Source organism: Thamnophis elegans, chromosome Z, assembly GCF_009769535.1.
Source record: "Thamnophis elegans isolate rThaEle1 chromosome Z, rThaEle1.pri, whole genome shotgun sequence".
Classification (NCBI taxonomy): Eukaryota; Metazoa; Chordata; class Lepidosauria; order Squamata; family Colubridae; genus Thamnophis; species Thamnophis elegans.
The window spans coordinates 81,797,661-81,819,478 of NC_045558.1; the positions used below are offsets into that span (position 1 = coordinate 81,797,661).

The window sequence follows — 21,818 nt, forward strand, 5'->3', positions numbered from 1 at the left end:
ACAAAAAGCAGGTTACGATGCACAGTCAATAAAACATATAAATGCAGCTAACAATAGTTCTGTTCATTAACAAGATACAAGCCATCTTAAATTCTCACTCAGTCATGGTTTGGGATAACTTGTTTCTCAACCCAATCTAGTTTAGAGCTTTTGAGGATACAATACAAAGAAAGGGCCAAAATAGGTTATATAAATGAAAATAGAAATAAGTGAATGGATTATTTTAAGCATAAAATGAATAAATAAGAGATGATGAAATCTGATAAATACTTAGCTAGTTTTGAGTGGATTTCTATCTTCCTCCCTGCATATAGACATTCTATATTATTGCCCTGCCATGGAAGCTCCAAGGCATTTCCAATTATTTAGTTAAAGTCAGCATTCCTCCAAAGCAGTGATACCTATAACTAAATTCCAAAGATCCTCTTCATTAATGAACTAAATAATGGTGTAAAATAAACTGAAATTTCTAATTTAGGATTATATGGAATATTTATAAGAAAGAAAAACAGCATTTGTAAAATTGAATTATTACAAAAAATCATTTTGGGGATAGAGAACTGGAAGTGTACATGTTGAATTTATTCCCTGAAGCAAATATTAAAATAATATTTAGCAAGATATAATAAAATATTAATCAATGTATAATATTGTTTGCAGTGTCACTTCTGGCTCATATATGCTAAAATGGTAAATCATGAAATGCTGGGTAGAAATATTCCAGAGCACAGTTGCTATTGCTATTGTTGTTATCTGGAGACTACTACAGAGCTTTAGAACAGCTGAAATCAATTCCAGAGCAAAAGAAATAAACAATGAGGACACTTCCCAGAATTTTTTTTTTATAAAAAGAGTTTTCTGAATATTAATCCTATATAGCTGAGATGAATGGAACAAGAGGCCATTCAACAGAGACAGTTAAAATGCATGGTGATTCCCTTAAATACTATTTGGTGTAATAAATGTCAGGAACATATACTGTACACTGATTTGGAATCAACATGAGCAGAAAATTAAGAATTCAGTTTCTGGTGATTTAAAACAAGTGGATGTATTATTTTAGGTTACCATAAAACCAGCACCTGGATCACCTATTTTACTTTATTCATTTAACTCAACAACTTCCTGTTGAGGAGGCAAAGTCATAGACATATCTACAAGGACAACAGAGCCTCTTGTGAGCTTTATGTAAAAAAGCATTACTTTTCCAATTCAGAATTCTAGTCATAAAAATATAAAATCCATTTAAAAAAGTGTCTGTGTTCCTTCATTCCCACCTCCTCAGCAACCCATGATCCTACATGGAAGTTTTCTCTACCATATTCTATTATATATATTCTATTATATACTAGAATATATCTATATTCATCTATATATTGTATAATATAAACATAATATATATACCAAATTGGCTTCTCAAGTTGTGTGTTTGTGTGTGTGTGTGTGTGTATGAATGATTGAAATACAATATTTGAGCTGTTAAATTTTGCCTCATTAACCTTTCTTGAATAGTTGTTTAACAAATCACTGCAGTTGTTTAGTAACATGATTGTCAACTGAATATTAGTTTCCCCATAGACTTTGCTTGTCAGAAGATCACAAAAGGTGATCCCATGATTTTGGGACACTGCAACCTTCATAAAAATGTCAGTTGCCAAGCCACTGAATTTTGATAACATGACCTTGGGGAAAGTGCAATGGTAATTAAGAATGAAAAACAGTCACTTTGAACAATCACTAAATGAACTGTAAGTCAAGGACAACCTGTACGGTTTTTTTAATCAATACCTACTTAATCTGTGTAACTTTGCTACTATGTATGTGTTAAGTAACTATTCCAAGATACTTTCTCATATGTAGGCACCATAAATCTGATTCAGCATCTGTATCTAACTATGTAGTTAAATTTTGTTTCTATGTGTTGTGAACTTCAGGCAAGTAGTGATTCAATTAATTGTAGTTTATTGTGTATACAAACATTAGAGATAGTTTTGTTTTCATTAGGGAGAATGCGGCTGTATTGCAAACATGTTTTGGACTCTATTCATTGTCTACATAGTTGAAACTTTTTTCGTGACTATTGTTCTAAAGTCACTATTTTATATTAGTTAGCATTTACAGAACATGGTGTATATGCTGATGCCTTATTTAAATTATTTTCTCATATTTTGCTTAATTGTAATCAGCATGCCATCCTCTTTTCTTTTCTCGGTGTTCTTAGAACTATTACTGTTTACAGTGAATACCAAACAACCTACGATTTTACACTGAAATAAAAATTCAAGATTAATTAATACATCATGATTTATTGGGAGCAACTATAGGCATATGGAATTTTTCTACAGCAATATTTAGATACATTTTTAATAAGAAATCCATCATTTGATTACACATTATACAATAGACAAGGCACTAAAATGTACACCTACTATTAATTTTCATTATGGATTTTTTTGGAGTCTCTTTTGATGAAAAAATAAATATTACTGAACAAATCCTTCATCAAAAAAAATGTTATCATGAAACCTAGATACATAACAAGGTTCCTCTTATTCTTTAAATATTTATATATAAAGCATAAGGTTCTGGTTCTAGAGACCAAATAGGGCAACAATTAATATTTGGACATAATAGCAATTTTCCATATTTTCAATTATATAAGTTTCAAAATAATTCTGTAAAAAGCAGAAACAGCTTTGGTACTAATTTGAAGAGATACCGGTACGTATGAGGATATTTGAGATGGTTTCTTACAATTTGAAGAGATTTCAAAAAAGGCTCTGTAATATGCATTTGTTCAATGGATAGATCCAATGCAAGTGAGAATTATTTGAATGAAGTAGACAGATTGATTGGTAGTGTCAACTCATTATCAAATTTGGAACAAAATGACTAAATTTAGAAGGATTTGATCCAAGCCAGTTAGTTTTTTTCAGTACCCAGGAAATAAATGATGGAGCTGTCCTATTTGCACCAATATTGAAGCTACACAAATGTCTTGGTTAAATGTTATATCATACAGAATGCTAAACCATAAATTCTGATGTATAAAACACTGGCTACGCCAACTGAACAAACCACATTTTAAACTAGCATGGTATGCGCCACCAGCCATAAACTTACACAACTAGAACTTGGAGTATATGGTAGCAGAAATAGATACTCAACAAATTGTTATTTATGTCTTATCTTCATGATATTGCTACTTCAAGGTTCTCTTTGCCCATGCTAATATTTGACATTTATAAACTTTGATAGTTTGTGACAGAAATCAAGACATAGAATAATGAGAATAATACTATTATGGAACATTCACTAGAAATTGAATATAAAATGAACAAAGATCTGAACAACTGGTGACCCATTAAGCCAAACATACTGCAAGAGTGCTAGTCACTGAATTTAGCTTGGTGGTTCACAACTTGTGCAGTTTGAGATGCAATTCATCTATAATGGCTTGAACTGAAACTATGAATCAGAACATCTATACAGATTAAATATCAGTAGTGCAAAGAGATCTCTTAGAAGTTTAAAAACTGTTAAACATACAGTTATTAAAGAAATATCCATACAACTTTACCTTCATGAATGAAATTGGATAGAACAAATTGAGCCAGATATTTAGCCATTATGCTAAGATATTTAGCATATTTCCAATGGAATCACAAAAAATGTTAACTTCAACAAGACTCACTCAAAATTAAAAATTACATTTCATTTTTTGTATTAAACAGTGGTTGACATAACCTTTGAAAAATCCCAATTTGCTCATCCCCCTGAGTGTGCTTAATGGAATCTCTTTGGATTTTGTCTTTATAATAATATTAGTTCCAGATATGATAGAATTAAATAATTGCATGCCTTACTTTCTCTTTCATTTTCAGCCATGTCTTAATATAGATGATTCTTTGGGTTTTTTCCCATTTATTTGGTTTTAAAAAATAATTCCCTTATTTTTATTTAGTTTGGTTTATTTAAAAATAGTAAATAAAAAAAAAAACAGATCATAATCCCATTCAATAAGAACAGTATATAGATAGCTTGGAAAAGACTTTTTCCCAATATTCAACTATTAAAAATAAACAAACACAAGTTTGGAACAAACTAAAATTCAAAGACATGATTAATGTTTTATTCAAGTTAGCCATTGAAAAATGCTAAGCTGACTGGAAAAATCACACAATTATTTGGAAATACATAAATAATTAAATGACACTAATTTGTTGTGTAAAATTATGATTTCATTAACTTTTAGTTTGCTTTTTTTCTAGGTAAATGTAAACTTAGAATATCTAAAAATTAATTTCTTTATAATACCAGAGAAAAAATAATCAGGTCTTAGTATGTTGTATACTCCAAGAAAAGTAACAAATATGATATCTAAAACATAATACAATAGTCACTGAAGCTGTAAATATAACTTCAATGTATGTGACATGTTAAATGCAGTGAAATCTCTTATCCAGAATTTTCTGCTATCAGTTGACTAATGTCCAACAATTAGAAAAAAATAAATGTATGCTATGGAAATATATAGTATATTCATACCAGTAACAAAATTTAATTTACTTAGTGCAAAATTTGAACTATAGTTTTCACTGATTTTTTTAAATAATAGATTTATATTAAAATGAAGTTAGTTGTTTTAAAAACTCCAACAGTTTTTGCCTCTTAGTCTAAGCCAAAACCAAAAAATACAAAAAATAAATTGTTTTGGTTTTACACATTTTGTTCTACAAAGGATGAGACTCCACTGCTTTAATTAAATTCAACACACAAGCTAGTCAACAAGCAAATGTTTAAATTCTGGATTCAGATTGTTTACAACATTCATTACAACCTCTCCTGTAAACCTGTGTAAGAAAACAGTGTCCTTTTGTTAATTTAGAACTACCCAAAAGGAGAACCTAATAAGTAATTAAAAAAAATATGTTAGGGTGGTTGTATAGCTATGAGGTTGTTCCTTCAGTAACGAGCTATGCCTCCCTTTTGTTTTACTGGTAGCTTTCTATGAATAATAACATTTTGCCTATTTATTCAGATATTTAAAAGATTTGGTAATGTTCTTAATAAGCTTCAAGTCAGTGACCAGCAAAAATGCATGGAGTGAAAAAAATGTTTCTAGAAATCTCCAAAAGGAAAACACGTCAGAATTGTTGGAAACCCAATGAACACAACATAATTCCTACTCTGAAAAAAGTCTAGTCCCTATCATCTCTGCTGATTAGTCTGAAATAATAATGCCACATATGAATTGTGGACATTCCAGGCTACTAGCTATTTTAAAGATAGAATAGTTTTCTTTCTATTTCATATTATATTTGTTTCCTTAAACTCTCTTTAATTGGTTCAAAGGTAAAAAGCTCTATAAGGGTTGCTTCAAACATTGTGTGCCTCTAAACATGTATCCAGTAATGTGTGTGTACATAGTAGGAGGAAGCCACAAACATTCACAAGCAGTACTTGCATAAAATTAATAAATTGCAAACTCTATATGCATTTACTTTGGATAAAACATTCATAGGACGAGGCTGCAAATAGAAGTGGGCTGTTTCTTTTTACTGCAGGCCAGATGCCATTGTGAGTTTTACCAGCTAGTGGGCTGATTGTGCCATGCAGTGCAAATCAAAGGCAATAGAACTGAAGACAGAAAGCGGGGAACACACATTTCTAGTATTCCACAATTATAACTATGACTGAACAGACAGACTTTCAATCAGACAGCTGTTGGAAATCTGAATTCCTTTTTTTGTATAGCAGTTGCTATATTATCACCCTTTTCACCTTACTTCATAATTCAACTGAGTCACTCTTCAAGTCTTAGCAACTGTACCTTAAGATACATTCATCAAATAATTAATTGAAAAATTCAGCTACAAAAATAAAATAACATAAAATGCCCAATAGGATTGAGCTGGCTACCATGGAAAAGAGTGAGTTTATTGGGCATACTTGGAAATTCCATTAAAAAGTTACATCATCATTTTGCCTCCAAAAATGTGGAGATTTCTTTGTTGTTTTATGAAATGAAAACCTACCTAAACCCTACTTTAGGTATTTATTGACATTTGTTCATAGCCAACAATTACACTGTCATTCTAAATACAGGAATTGAACCTAATTCTCAAACTATTTTCCAATGATCAAGTTACTTCAGCCTAATGAACCACCAGCTGCCGCATGTGCTAGGGTGAATTAGGGAATGGCTTGTTAAAAGATGATACAGTCCATTCTTTTGTAACAGTCTGCAATTTTCTTTCCCAGTACATTTTTTTTTTGTTTAACACTTCCATCTTGATTCTGTGTTCTTCTTCAGCCATTTCACATTCCCTTTCTATCTGTTGAATTTTTGCCACATGCACTTCATTCATTTGGATCAGCTGCAGTTGTAAAATAGACATTTGCTGATGGTGTTCCTCTTCATGCATTTTTTTCAAATCACTTTCTTGAGCAGCTTTATTTCTGAAGTTTTTATTTCCAGTTACTCTGACTGCTGAACAGGAAGGCTCAGACTGTGAGGTACCTTCACATACCTGGAAATGTACAAGTCCTTTTTCTTCATCACATGATTCTTTGTTAATAACACTGAAAGATTCTGGGAAAATACAAGAAACAGTTAAAAACTGTATGAGTTCTTTTTAAAGAATTCTCCCTATTATAAGATCTAATTCACCTTGTGGAAAGAAAGTATTTGAAATATACCTGGATTCCCGTTATCAGCATGACATTTACTGAATGCCCTTGGCAAATCACAAACAGCTGTACTATTTCATCTAGTGATTTGTTATGAAGAAAAAGCATTTTATAGGGAGGTTAAGATTTCAGTGTTAAAAATAAAATGACACTGTATAACTAAAAACATTCCTGTAATCTTCCATGAACATTCGGGAAAATTGCCTACAGCAGGACAATATGAAATTACAAACATATTTTAGGGTGGGCACTCCTCTTCCCCAAAATGCTAAAGGCAATTGGAAAGAAAGATTATTGTTGATATATGTATATGCATATAATTTTCACTTCTGAAAATGTTTCACTTCTGGTACATTGTGTAAATATTTCCTACTTTACCTCAGTTCCGAGCTTGGGAATAAGGCTGAAATTCATCTGGTTTATTGAAAGAGGAAATATCCATAAATTTAAACTTAGGTCTTGGTTCAAGAAATTGTCAGTTTTGTAATACTATCCATCCTAGGCACTTTGAACTTAATGGACTGCAAGAGGAAGGTATAGAAAATTGTCCTAGCTTCTCTTTTTGTTTGTAGAACTATAGGTAAGTACCTTTTTCTATTTATGACAAGAAAGAAAAAGAAAAACTACCCATTTCAAAATGCTCCACTTCAGATAATTAAACATTAAACGTATTTCAATTGTTTATATGATACATTTACATTAAGTGATCACTGTGACTTTCAAAAGTGTAATTTTTTTGGAGGGGGGAAGGCTTTTTTAACATTACAAATTGTTTAATTGTAGTATGCTTTCTATAACTTCTTAATAAAACAAAATAGTGCTAAAACATTATAAAAATTTGTACATAATCATATTTAAAATAGTACCATTTGTACAGAAGATTATTATTAATAATTTAAAAATCTAACTAATTGGGAATTAAATATATGACATCAAAAGGCGTTAAATTTTTAAAACCAAAATTAAAAAAAAATAGTAAGAAATTAAAGGGGTTATCCTACCTAGCTCCTAAAGACTTGCCAGAAATGTAGTATAAAACCTTAAAAAGTTTGATATAGTTAAAATACAAATAGAAATTCCAAATCCCCAGCGTGAAGAAAGCTTAGTGAATCCTGGTTTCACCCACGTGTGTGCTAACAATACCAGCCATAACAAAGCATAGGTTGCACTCTATGTTCCGGAAGGACTCCACTGTCAACGATTTTCTCTCTGTTCTACTTTGAGATAAAAACATGGTGATGATGCAATAGCTAAGACACAGTTCAGGACTCATCTTGCTGTTATTGCAGCTATGAGCAGTGAATTATGTCTCACTAATTATACAGTGAATTGTACATGTGATTTGCTTACACTTTGAAACTGATGTCATTATACAGATATCAGTGGATAAATGCAGTGCAAATATCCTATCTATTTTTGAAATAGAAAAAAAAGATTAATGCAGGTCACTACATTATGACTGTACCTTGATTGGAAGTTTCAGGCTGATACTCAGAATCTTCTTCTGGTGGAGTTTGTAAAAAATATACTTGGTCTGGTATCATGTTGGTGATCTTCTCTTTTCCTAGGATGTGATTACTTATAAGTGGACTAATGCATCTTTTTACCTTATCTCTTCTTTCATGTGCCATTATTTTCTTTGTCCGAGCCTTGATGTTCTCCCAACATTTTTTCAACTGCTTGAAATCTCGGAGTGATACATTTGGTTGGGAATTATATTCATGGGCAAGGGCCTGCCAGGTCCGTTGTTTCAATGCAATAGTCCTTGCATCACTCTTTTTACACTCAAGTACATACTTATATTTCTCAACTAATGCCAGCAGCACACTCTTCTCTACTTCAGAAAAGTATTTGGCAGGCTTTATTACTTCACTGTTTTGCATTTTCTGTCAATTCTCTGGGCTATCAAAGCAAGCTGAAATTCAATAGGAAAGCTTTAGATTTGGAAACATGAACATTTTAAAGTCTACATTTTAATCATAAAATGTAATTTTCACATATCCACAAGAAATACAAACACATATATATGACTCAGCCAATTTGTACAATCATTAACTGGTGAGTTCAAAGAAAATTTGGTGTAATTTCAAATGATTTATAACTTACTACCACTGCAAGATATTGTCATAGTCACTTGCTTTGTTATTTTAAAATACATGGAAAATAAAATATCTTAGTTCCAGTTACCCACAAAAATGGCAAGCCCATGTTCAGAGGCAATATACGTAGCTCTGAATACTAGTAAAGGATGGTCATTGTTCTTCATGTCCTAATTACAAGCTTCCAAAAGGCATCTAGTAAACAACCACTACAGACAGAAATATGTATTAAAAGATCTTTTAGGCTAAACTGCTTTTCTAAAAAACAAAATTAAAATACCAGCTATCAGATAATTGTAGCATATGGTTCAATATTTCTCTTATACTTTACTTTGGAAAAGATACAAATTCTATTACAGAGTAGAATATTCTAAAGAAATAATATATTTACATTTCATCATTTGAGCGAATTCTTAGAATATATTTTAAAAAGGGATACATGAAATTCTGAAGCAACTTGAATATTCTGCTATTCATAATTTTTTAATTTCATTCAAAGGAATTTACTATTAGAGTTTAGAGTTTTATTTCATTTGTATGCCGCCCTTTTCCCTAAGGGGACTCAGGGCGGCTCACAACTCAAACAAGGGAAGGGGGATACAGACAATTTTGACAACAACACAAAACAATACATAATTAAAAAACGCAACAATCATACCATTCGAGATAGGGGCAACGATTCTTTAGCCCCAGGCCTGTCGGAACAGCCAGGTTTTAAGGGCTATGCGGAAGGCCTGGAGGGTGGTGAGGGTACGAATCTCCACGGGGAGTTCGTTCCAGAGGGTCGGAGCAGCCACAGAGAAGGCTCTCCTCTGGGTCGTCGCCAGTCGACACTGGCCGGCGGATGGAATTCGGAGGAGGCCTAGTCTGTGGGATCTAATTGGTCTAGTGGAGGTAATTGGCAGCAGGCGGTCTCTCAAGTACCCAGGTCCAATACCATGAAGGGCTTTATAAGTGATGACTAGCGCCTTGAAGCATATCCGGAGACCAATAGGCAGCCAGTGCAGCTCGCGGAGGATAGGTGTTATTATGTAGGTAGGTATTATGAAGTAACAGATAATATTTTATTCAAAAGTGTCTGTTTAATCTTACAAATTAAATTTGTAGATAAAGATGCTCAAGTAAGGTATGTATCTAACGCAACCTACTGCAATAGCAGTGATAAGTTATCACATAGAAAAAACAAATGAATCACTATTGATTTACATCTGAATTCTCTTGGATGATAATCAGCCCCAAAAATGATTTCCAAAAATCTGAAAGTGTTTATAAGTGGAATTATTTAATATTTACTGTCTTCTTGCTCTCACTACTGACAAGCATGCCTGGCCTAGTCTTTGTGAAGCAGCTGCTGGGAACTCAAAGACTGTATTCTTGTTCAGTGTGGCAATCTCCTTGTGGGAAGAAGGCTTCATGAAGCCAGCAGATGCCTCACAGAGAGTTAGATCACTCATGCATCATACAATAATACAATACAATACAATAGCAGAGTTAGAAGGGACCTTGGAGGTCTTCTAGTCCAACCCCATCTGAGGCAGCAGAACTAGTCCAAGTCATCTAAGGCAGCAGAAGGTCAACTGAATATGATAGAGCACAGGGCCACAAGGGTGACTTGTATTACAGAACTTGCTGGATTGGCTTGGTGTTCGTACCACATTTTGGGCTTGGAGTGGTTTTGTCTTTGCCTTGCTGGGCTTGGAGTTCCAGCCAGATACATATGCCCAGAATACTTATGCGCTTTGCTGAGGTGGCGCAGTGGTTAAATGCAGCACTGCAGGCTACTGCTAGATCAGCAGTTCAGCGGTTCAAATCCCACCTGCTCAGGGTTGACTCAGCCTTCCATCCTTCCGAGGTGGGTAAAATGAGGACCCAGATTGTTGGGGGCAATATGCTGACTCTCTGTAAACCGCTTAGAGAGGGCTGAAAGCCCTATGAAGCGGTATATAAGTCTACTGCTATAAGTCTACCTCTGCCTGACCTGTACCTACACTATATTGCCAAAAGTATTTGCTCACAACTGCTTCTAATTATGTGGATGGGTGAGCGAATACTTTTGGCAATATAGTGTATTTCAAAATACAATAAAGGTTTCTACAGACAAAACATAGCTGTGCTGTGTCCGCATTTTGGCCAATCTCTACACAGAAAATGTAGAAATTAAAGCCCTAAAGTTAGGCTTTAATTTAAATTAAAGCCTAACTTCACAGGAATTCTATCCACTCATTGATGGTATAGGTAGGTAGACAATACTTGAATCAAGAGTAAGGTTCTACATTTAGAAAATGAAACAAAAACGAAATGCACAGGTACAGTATAGGTGGTACCTTTCTCAACAGTAGTAACTGTGAAAGGGATCTTGGAGTCCTAGTGGACAACCATTTAAATATGAGCCAGCAGCAGCTGCCAAAAAAGCCAACACAGTTGTAGGCTGCATAAACAGAGGGATAGAATCAAGATCACGTGAAGTGTTAATACCACTTTATAATGCCTTGGTAAGGCCATACTTGGAATACTGCATCCAGTTTTGGTCGCCATGATGTAGAAAAGATGTGGAGACTCTAGAAAGAGTGCAGAGATGAGCAACAAAGATGATTAGGGGACTGGAAACTAAAACATATGAAGAATGGTTGGAGGAACTGGGTATGTCTAGTTTAATAGGAAGAAGGACTAGGGGAGACATGATAGCAGTGTTCCAATATCTCAGGGGCTGCCATAAAGAAGAGGGAGTCAAACTATTCTCCAAGGCACCTGAGGGTAGAACAAGAAGCAATGGGTGGAAACTAATCAAGGAGAGAAGCAACTTAGAACTAAGGAGAAATTTCCTGACAGTTAGAACAATTAATCAGTGGGACAGCTTGCCTCCAGAAATTGTGAATGCCTCCACACTGGAAGTCTTTAAGAAGATGTTGGATAGCCATTTGTCTGAAATGGTATAGGGTTTCCTGCCTAGGCAGGGGGTTGGATTAGAAGACCTCCAAGGTCCCTTCCAACTCTGCTTTTGTATTGTAATGTATTAAGATTAAAACACAGGAATTGGAAACCTTCACCAAACACATCCATTCTGTGGACAGATACATTGTTCACTTTGGAAGATGTTAAGCAAAATAGTTTCACCTTCCTGGACTGTGCGTTACACATTAAGGAAGACAGAAACTTTAACACCAAAGTTTACAGAAAACTCATACACAGAGATCAATATCTACATCTTGATTTTCCACACCGACTAGAACACAAAATGGGAGTTATCAGAATCCTACACCACTGGACTGAATGTTTGTCTACCAGTAAAGATGGAAAAGAAAAAGAATTAAAACACGTCAAGGAAGTTCTCAGAACGTGTGACTAACACAACTGGTTCTTCATCAAATCCAAAAAAAGACACAGCTGGAATTCCTCCATAACAGACAAAGAAGAGAACAACAAATGAAGCAATGTTGTCATTCCATATGCTGCAGAAATATCTGAAACGGTCAGGAGGATTTTCAACCAACACAATATATATACATGCTGTAAACCCAAAAATACATTAAGGCAGAAGCTTGCCCACCCCAAGGATAAATCACCCAAACACAAACTGAGCAATGTGATTTATGTGGTACAATGCAGTGATATATACAAATATGTCCATATCTGTACATTGGAGAAACAAAATAACCATTTCATAAGCATATGGCACAACATAAGAAAACAAATTCACCAGGATCCAGCAGTCCATCTGCATTTGAAAGACAAAAGTCACTCTTTTGAAGACAGCAAAGTCCACATTCTGGACAGAGAGAACTGCTGGTTTGAAAGAGGGGTCAAAGAGACCATCTACATTAAGACTAAACAGTCCTCTCAATAGAGGGGGAAATATATGACACCACCTATCTTTTGTTTACAACACAGTCCTTTCAGCATTTCCAAGGTTTAACACCTGATTGCACTATTCAGGTGTTCCTAGGAGCACAAAACAAACCTCCAAGTAGCCTCAACAACTCTCAGAAAGAGTATTAACAACCAGATGACTGCAACAAATACTAATCCTTCCCTCCTTCAGCATTCAGTCAGAACTGAAAAAACTTCTTGGATGAGAAGCAAAATGTCTTCAGGAAAAAAGTCCAGTTGCCTTTTGAAGAAAAAATCATCTTTGGGATATCCCTTATCAGTTTCACATGAAAGTATGATGAATATATAATAATTCTATTGAAGCCAGTGGTGAAATTCATTTTTTTTTTACTACTGATTCTGTGGGCATGGTGTGGCTGGCGTGGTGTGGCTGGCGTGGTGTGGCTTGGTGACCGTGGCAGGGGAAGGATACTGCAAAATCTCCATTCCCACCCCACTCTGGGGTCAGCCAGAGGTGGCATTTGCTGGTTCTCTGAACTACTCAAAATTTCCACTACTGGTTCTCCAAACTACTCAAAATTTCTGCTGGATTTCACTTGTAATTGAAGCCAATAGAATACCACAATCTATTTGGTAAAAAAGTAAAAATCTTTCAGTAATTTTTTTCCCCAGAAATTTCCAGGGCTTTTATAGCAAAATCCTTTTCCACCTCCAGCAAAAATGACTGGTTTTCTAAATATGTCAAGGGCTGATATTAGATTACTAATGGATGCTAGGTAAAGAATTGTGGGAGTCTTAAAGTTGCAAGGTTGAACACATTTGATTTAGAGTATTAATTAGTAATTTAACATCAGTTTGATGGCTTTTTATAAAATCATGATGAATAATCATACGTAATACCAGCTGCAGTTTACATGCCAGCATTGTTATAAATATTTTTGCAGAAAAAAATAGTAGAAAATCAGAGAGTAATTTGCAAAATCAGCAGGATCTTTCAAGTCTTCAAAATTAGTTATGTAAACTTTACTAAAGGGGACTATAGTGACGTTATAGAAGAAATTTTACAATATTTAAAAAGAAATGTTATAATAAGCCTCCAATTGAACTAAGCATGTGAACCAGTTGCTTTTCTTAATAGATTTAAGAAGCTATAATTTTTTTTGAAAAAGGAAAGTATGGCTACAGTCAATTTGAAAATATGCAATTTTAGGTAGGGCTGTATTATATAAAAATATATATTTGATTCAATATTACATAATAAAATATTTTTAATGTTGACTTATTCAGTCAAAACATTATCAATTTTATCCTGGAATATTTAATAGTAGCAATAATATCAGATTGTTTTTTAATCTTATCATTTAATAGTATAAACACTATCACAGTAAAAGTAGTATCACACTTTCAGTTGAAACTAATACAGAACTATATTTGATACTATCACTCTAGTAAAATTCTGGAAAGGAATATAACCATAATCATTTCTTAGGCTCTGATTTTTTTTAAAAAAAACTTTCTGTCCAAAGACCAATACTAAGTCAGTTATAAATTTGCTATTTATTTTAATATTTAATATTATACATTTTTTCTTTTTATATTTGTTAAAGTCTGCACAAATGTATCAGATATAGATAATAACACTGAATATTTGTTAATCTATATACATTTTCTTTAAAATGTATCATTTTTATGCTGTTATTTCTTCATAGTTTTGGCTGGGGATGAATGTTGCCTTTTTTTTTCATACAGCTGTAGCTTTTGTCCTTTATTGGCGGACCTCCTCAACAACCACTCATTTAGTGACTGTTTGAAATTACCATTGCACTGAACAAGGAGTATTTACAATGTACATAGTTACAACCATTACCGAATCCCCACAGCCATGCAATTGTACTGTAATTTGGGTAGTGATTTGGGCACATGGTGACCGGTTCATAATTGCAACCTTGCAATATCCCACAGCCACAATTGGGATTTGTCACATTCACTGCCAGCTTCCGGCAAACAAAGTTAATGGGGAAGCTGGCAGGAGGTTGCAAAGAGCAATCTCATGGACATGAGATGCTACCACTGTGTGGGATTCACTTAATGATGCCATTAAGGACTGTCAGAACTGGCATCATAACTGCAATGGTTACATGACTTTGTGCCTTAGGAACATGTTGCTTAGCCATGGAGTTCATGTCCCAATTATCTTTGGTAAGTAGGAACAACCTGTATGTTCTAATATTTCATTTCATTTGATTTTTTATTATCCAAAATTACTATAAATCATAAAAAACCAAAAGAATACATATGCGCACACATAGAGTAATAAAATGAGCATAAATAGAAAAATTGGTAAATCAAATTATCAAAATTGCTAGACAATTTAGAATCAAATATTTATAGCAACTGCACTACAACAGATTTAGCACCCCTTCTTATGCATCAGCTATGGGGCAAATATTCTGTCTTGGATCCTGTCTGATATTAGACATGACATTGTCCATCAAAATCATACCAAGATTATGGTGTAACTGCATCCAGTATTTCATAGAACATAGGTGGAAGGGACCTAGAATTGGTCCTCTAGGCCAACCCCCTGCTCAAGCAGGAGAACATATATACCATTTCAGACAAATGGATGTCCAGTCTATTTTTGAAAGTCTCCAGTGATGGAGCATCCACAACTTCTGAAGGCAAGCTATTCCATTGGTTGATTGTCTACTATTAGGAAATTTCTCCTTAGTTTTAGGTTGCTTCTCTCCTGGGTTAGTTTCCAAATATAGTTTTTTGTCTTGCCTTTTGGTGCTTTGGAAAATAGTTTGACCCTCTTTTTTTTGAGGGAGCCCCTTAAATATTAGAATACTGCTATAATGTCACCCCTGGTTTTTCTTTTCATTAGACAAGACATACTCAATTCATGAAACCCTTCTTCGTATGTTTTAACCTCTAGCCCTGTAATCGTTCTTGTTGCTCTTCTCTGTACAGTTTCCAAAGACTCAACATCTGTTTTATGATAATTGGTCATCACAACTGGATGCAGTATTCCAAGAATGGTCTTATTAAGTCTTTGTAAAGTGGTACAAGAACTTCACATCACCTTGATTCTATCCCTCCATTAAAGCAACCTAGGAGTGCATTGACTGCTTTGGCTTCTGCCACACATTATTGGCTCGCATTTAAGTGATTGCCCACTAGGACTCAAAGATCCCTCTCACAGTTACTGGCAAATTTCAAGTCAAATTTCACCTAGTCTATACCTATACAATTTTCTTGGGTAAATTTAAAATGTAAATGTTACTTTTATCTATGCTGAATTTCATTTTGTTAGGCCCATTGTTCAAGTATGTCAAGCTCTTTTTGGATCTTGACCTTGTCTTCTGGAGCGTTGGCTATTCCTGCCAGCTTAGTATCATCAGCAAATTTGATGAGTTCTCTTTCTATTGCCTCATTTAGATCATCATGGGCCTAAAATGGAACCTTGGGGCATCCCACTGGTTACTTTCCTCCATTTGGATATAGATCCATTGATAACTACATGTTGAATACAATTTGTCATCCATTTACAACCCCACTTGGTAGTGATGCTGCATATCCCACATTTTGCTAACTTACCAAGAAGTAGGTTGTGGTCTACTTTATCAAATGCTTTACTAAAATCTAAGAATACTATGTCCACAGCATTTCACTGATGTACTTATTTGGTCACTTTGTAAAAGAATGAAATAAGATTGTTTGGCATGATGATCTGTTTTTGAAAAACCCATGTTGGCTTCTGGTTATCACCTTGCTTGTTTGTAGATATTCACAGATTTATTGCTTGATTATCTTTTCCAAGATCTTCCCAGATATCAATGTCAGGCTGATTAGTCTGTAATTTCCTGGATCTATTATTCCCACTACTTTTTTGAAGATGGAGATCATTATCAGCTCTTTTCCAATCCTCAGGTACTTTACCCAGTGATTCATTAACTTTGAAAAATAAGTTTCAATGGTTCTGAAATCACGCCTGTCAATTTCTTCAGAACTTTGGGATGTAGTTCATCATAATCTGGTGATTTGAATCTGTCTAGATCTGACAAGTAGTCTCTTACCTTATTTTTTGCATATTTTAATTTGCATTCCTAACCTTTTAATGGTTCTAATAAAGGAGAATATTTGTAGCTCAAAATTGATATGGGTGGTGCTTGGTGCTCTCTGACCTTGTTTGTTTTCTTGCAGGCGAATATACAAATATCGAAACACTCCGGATTATGGATCTCATAAACCTCTGCTTAACTACATATTTCCAATTTGATGGCCAAATTTACCAACAAATTAAAGGGACACCTATGGGATCACCATTTTTAGGACGGAAGGTCATCATGCAATGTCTAGAAGCCATAGAACCTCCATAAATACAACTGAAAATATGGATCAGATATATAGATGGCATGTTCACCATAATAAAAAGGACCAATTAGAAAACATCCACAGAACCATTAATAACTTTTAAAAATGAATCCAGTTTACTACAGAAAAAGAACACAACAAATTGCTAACCTTCCTGGACAGTAGAGACCACAATGGCAAACTAGAAAAGCAAGTATGCAGAAAAACTACCCATACTAACCCGATGCTCCACTGCCAAAGCAACAATCCAACCTCCCACAAGAGAAGATGTGTAAGGACTTTATTTAGATGAGCCCAAACACTTCTCCACCAGCAATCAGCACCCAGATCTGTATAAATTAACTGTATAAGTTAACATCAGACCAACTATCAAGTAAACAATATCCCAATCGAGAAACTGCCAAAGAAGCCACTAGTATACAGCCCAATCAAATAATCTCCGACCACCCTCACCAACACTGACAGGCAAGTCACTAGAATTGGACAGCAAACAGCAGTCCTTTTTTTTAAAGTGTTTTTTATTTGACATTTTCCAAACATTAAAATCACAATTACACTTTTACAGCTTTCTGATATTTCTTTTTTCTGATTTCAGGTTTTCCATTTTCCATTCTATTATCTTATACATATTATTTTTTTGTTTCACACTTTCTCATTTTTACAATATATACATATACAATATTTCCATCTCTATTGCTTTCGAAGTATATGCCATTCATTGTGTTTACTATGTGTTCCTTATGCATTGATTTTACATTTCTTTTCGAGCCAGTTATACCACCTATTCCATATCTTGTAGTACTCTATCTCTTAGTTCTATCGTTTGTCCATTTCCAAGCAGTCTAGCATCTTTTTTAAAAATGATTTGTGCATTTGATGGAATGGTTTTTTGTTTCCAACTTTGGGGAAATGAGATTCTGGCAGCAGTAATTATATGAAGCATTATATATTAGATATCCTTACTAATATTTGTTTTAATTATTCCTAGAAGAAACAGCTCAGTGTTCATGTCAATTTTTTGTTCTATTATTTCTTCTAACTATTTTTGAACTTTTTTCCAGAATTCTTTGGCTTTCGGACACGTCCACCACATATGATAGAAGGTCCCCTGTTGGTGGTTACATTTCCAACAGTTTGGATATTTCTTTAGGATCATTTGTCCAATCTCGTCAGGGGTAAATGCCACCTATAAAACATTTTGTAGATGTTTTCCTTATAGGATGCCGACATTGTAAATTTATAATTTTTCCCCACAATTTTTCCCAAAGCTCCAATTCAATATTTTACCCAAAGTTTTTAGGCCAATTTACCAGTTTCCTTCATGATTTCCTCCTCCATTTTGAATTTTAAGAGACAATTGTATGTTTTTTGTAATAATTTTTTCTTCTGTTCCTCTTACTATTTTGTCCAATTATTGTTGTTCATTTTGTAATCGGTACTGTTCTAAATCCTTTTTGTATCTTGTTTGAATTTGTAGATACAGCTATTAGCCTAATTCAATTCCCTGTAATTTTAACTCCTGATTTGTTTTAAGTTTTCCTTGCCCATCCAATAATTCCTTATATGTCAATATCCTGTTCAAATCTATTACATTGAGGTAGAATTTTTGTGTAGGTGTTTCTTTTGATTTTCAAAAGAAATATAGATTTTCATCTATATTTCTAATAAGGTCCCTCTTACCAGATGTCTCTGGAAAGATTTATGGGCTTTACTCTTTCCCTCCCAGATAAATGTATGCCAGCCCAGCTCTAAATCATGGCCCTCTATCGTCAACATTCTTTTATTTTGGAGTACTATCCATTCTTTAAACCATGTTACCGCTGCTGTCTGGTAGTAAAGCTCCCAATCTGGGAGGCCAAATACTCCTTTGATTCTAGAGTCCTATAGTAATTTTAAATTTATCCTAGCTTTTTTCTACAGCCAAATAAATTTTAAAATTATTTTATTTAGTTCCACAAAAAAGTTTTTCCTTAATTTTACTGATAACAGTTTGGAATAAAAATAAAATTTTTGGTAGGATATTCATTTTTATGGTCGCAATTCTTCTTATCAGCGATAATTGTAATTTAGCCCAATTTTCCAAGTCCTTTCGTATTTGTTGTAGTAATTTTGTCTTCTTTTATAATAGAACATTTAGCAATTAGCCAGATTCCAAGATATTTTACCTTTTTAACTATTTGCATTTCCAATACTCTAATTCCTCATTTTGCCTTTGTTTAAGATTTTTAGTAATTATTATTTTATTTTTATTTATTTTTAAGCCTGCAACTTCACCGAATTCCTCTACTTCCTGAATTAATATTTTCTGTTTCAAGGGGGGTGTTCTATTATAAAAAACATCATCTGCGAATGACTATGTTTTGTATTCTTCTTTTAACATTTTTAATATTTTTATTTCCTCTTTTTCCCTAATCCGTGTTAGCAAAACCTCCAATGAGAGGATAAATAGAAGAGGAGATAGTGGGCATCGTTATCTGACCCCTTTATTTATGGTGCCTTTTTCTCTTAGATCTCCATTTACCATTATTTTAGCTGTCTGGTTTGAATATATTGCCTTAATCATTCTAATAATTTTTTCTCCAAATTTCATAATAGCTAATTGTGTAATAAGAAACTGCCAATTTTAATTATCAAAAGCTGTAAGTCTACCAATACTAATGCTAATTGTTTCTATGGATGTGCTTCATAGTATTCTAATATATTCGTTATAATTCTTGTATTATTTCTTAATTGTCTTTTGGGTAGGAATCCGTTTTGATCCAAATGAATAATTTTATTTAATATTTTTTAAAGACTTTCCGCAATAATCATCATAAATATTTTATAGTCAACATTTAGCAGCGAGATTGGCCTATAGTTTTGGATCAACTGATTGTTTCTTCTTTTGGCATTAATGTTATAAATGCCTCAGTCCATGAACTTGGCATTTTCGCTTGTTCTAATACTTCATTGTACAATTCTAACATGATTTCCTCAAGAGTTTCTTGAAATTTTTTATATACGTATCTCCATGGGAATCCCATCTGGTCCTGATGATTTATTATTTTTTTCTTAATTGCCCCCTTCATCTCTGTTAAGTATTATTTTCTCATTTAGCATTTTTCTTGCTTCCTCTGAAATACTTGGTAGGATTCTCTCTTGCAAATAATTTTGGAGTTCTTTTTCTGAGATGTTTTCCTGACTGTATAGTTTGAAAAAAGTTTTGGATTATACATTTTTTCTTCTGTCTTATGAAATAAATTCCCATGATCGTCCTGTAATTGTTGTATTAGCTTTTTGGTTTTTTCTTTCTTCAATTTGTGGGCCAGCCATCTACTTGGTTTATTGGCTGTTTCAAAATAGTTTTGTTTTGCCATTTTATATTACGTATCATTTTTTCTTGAAGTGTTAGATTGATTTTATATTTCACCAAATCTCTCTCTTCTTTGATTTTAGTATTTTGTGATTCTTTCTGCAACACCGTCTCCAACTCTTAAAGCTTCTCCTATAATAATACCATGCACACAGGCTTTTGTGGTATCCCATAGGTTTTGTAGTGTTGTTTGATCTTTCTTGTTTTTCTTGAAGAAAATATCTAATTCCTTATCCATCATTTGTATATATGATTTTTCTTTTACAGTTCTCTGATTTAGCATCCATCTTAATTTTTTCCTCTGACCTTTCCATTTTACCATTAGTGGATTGTGGTCTGTCCATGTATTTGATGAACTCTCCATATCTTCTATGTTATTGATCAATTCTGGGTTCATCCATGCCACATCTATTCGCGACCACAAATTGTGCGGATGGGAAAAGAAAGCGTCTTTTCTTGAGATTTATCTGGCTCCATGTATCCCTTAAACCTAATTCTTGCACCATTTCAAATAAGTTTAGTATAATATAAATCTTTACTACAGTCAAAAGACCAGCAATACACATTACTTTTTACTATATTAAAAAGTAGTGACATTAAAATATAATAAAAAGTATGGATGTTAAAAGTGGATAATAACATACATGTTCTCAAATTGTTCGAGTCACTCCCTGGTTTACATGGGTGAAAAGCTGATAAGTATAAGAGTAAATACATTGGTCTAGAAATTGTTACAGATATGTCCTAATAATTGGTACAAGATGACAACTATACTTCTGTAACCAATTTTTTTTCTTGTGGACATTGCAGCAACACAAACTTTTGCTACTGCATACATGGTAGCTGGGTTTGTGTCCTGGAGGAGAAAGCATACATAAAAATTGTCTGCCCTCCCTGGCAATCTCTCTAATAAGGGGAGAATATATGCAGACCTACAAACTCTGTGTAGCTCACAGTGTAATAGAACATGTGATATATTTTCAACTTCTCCTTTACCACATATAAAAACACATTCTGCTATTGGTGTTCTTTTATACCTGCCCTGGAGGAGTGCTGAAGGAAGAATGTTAAATCTGTCTCTGAAGAAAGCTATTCTTTGTTTTAGGAAGATCAGGTCATTTAGATCGTGACCCGACAAAAGCGCGAACGTCATAAGCGCGCCGACAACACCGCGGCGCTAAAACCGCGATGTCAAAAGCGCGCCAACAACAGCGTGCCGACAGAAGCGCGATTTAATTTAAGGTAAGATTTACGGTTAGGTTTAGGGTTAGGTTTAGGGTTAGGTTTAGTTTAGTTTTAGTTTTGGTTTATTTGTATGCCGCCCTTCTCCAGGAGGAACTCAGGGTGGCGAACAACTCAAAGGGGAAAGGGAACATAAACAACAGTACACATAATTAAAATACACGAAAATCACACAGCCATACCAGTCGAGAGGGGAGGGGAACTCATCAACCCCAGGCCTGCCGGCA

The 21,818-nt window shown here is 34.0% G+C and overlaps 1 protein-coding gene across 3 annotated transcripts in view; it reads right to left on the bottom strand.

Moving 5' to 3' along the window:
- Positions 1-2,286: 2,286 nt before the first annotated feature.
- Positions 2,287-21,818, bottom strand: part of MSANTD3 (Myb/SANT DNA binding domain containing 3) — a 43,047-nt gene continuing 23,515 nt past the window's right edge. For 2 of the 3 annotated variants that reach the window (XM_032236835.1, XM_032236836.1), the window contains 2 exons: positions 8,159-8,608; positions 2,287-6,595 (listed from right to left, as the gene is read on the bottom strand). In XM_032236835.1, coding sequence (XP_032092726.1) covers positions 6,186-6,595; positions 8,159-8,576 — 828 coding nt within the window. In that variant the 5' untranslated portion in view covers positions 8,577-8,608 and the 3' untranslated portion in view covers positions 2,287-6,185. Of the gene's footprint in view, positions 6,596-8,158; positions 9,313-21,818 lie in introns of those variants that run through there. The other variant, XM_032236837.1, reaches the window with a different exon arrangement.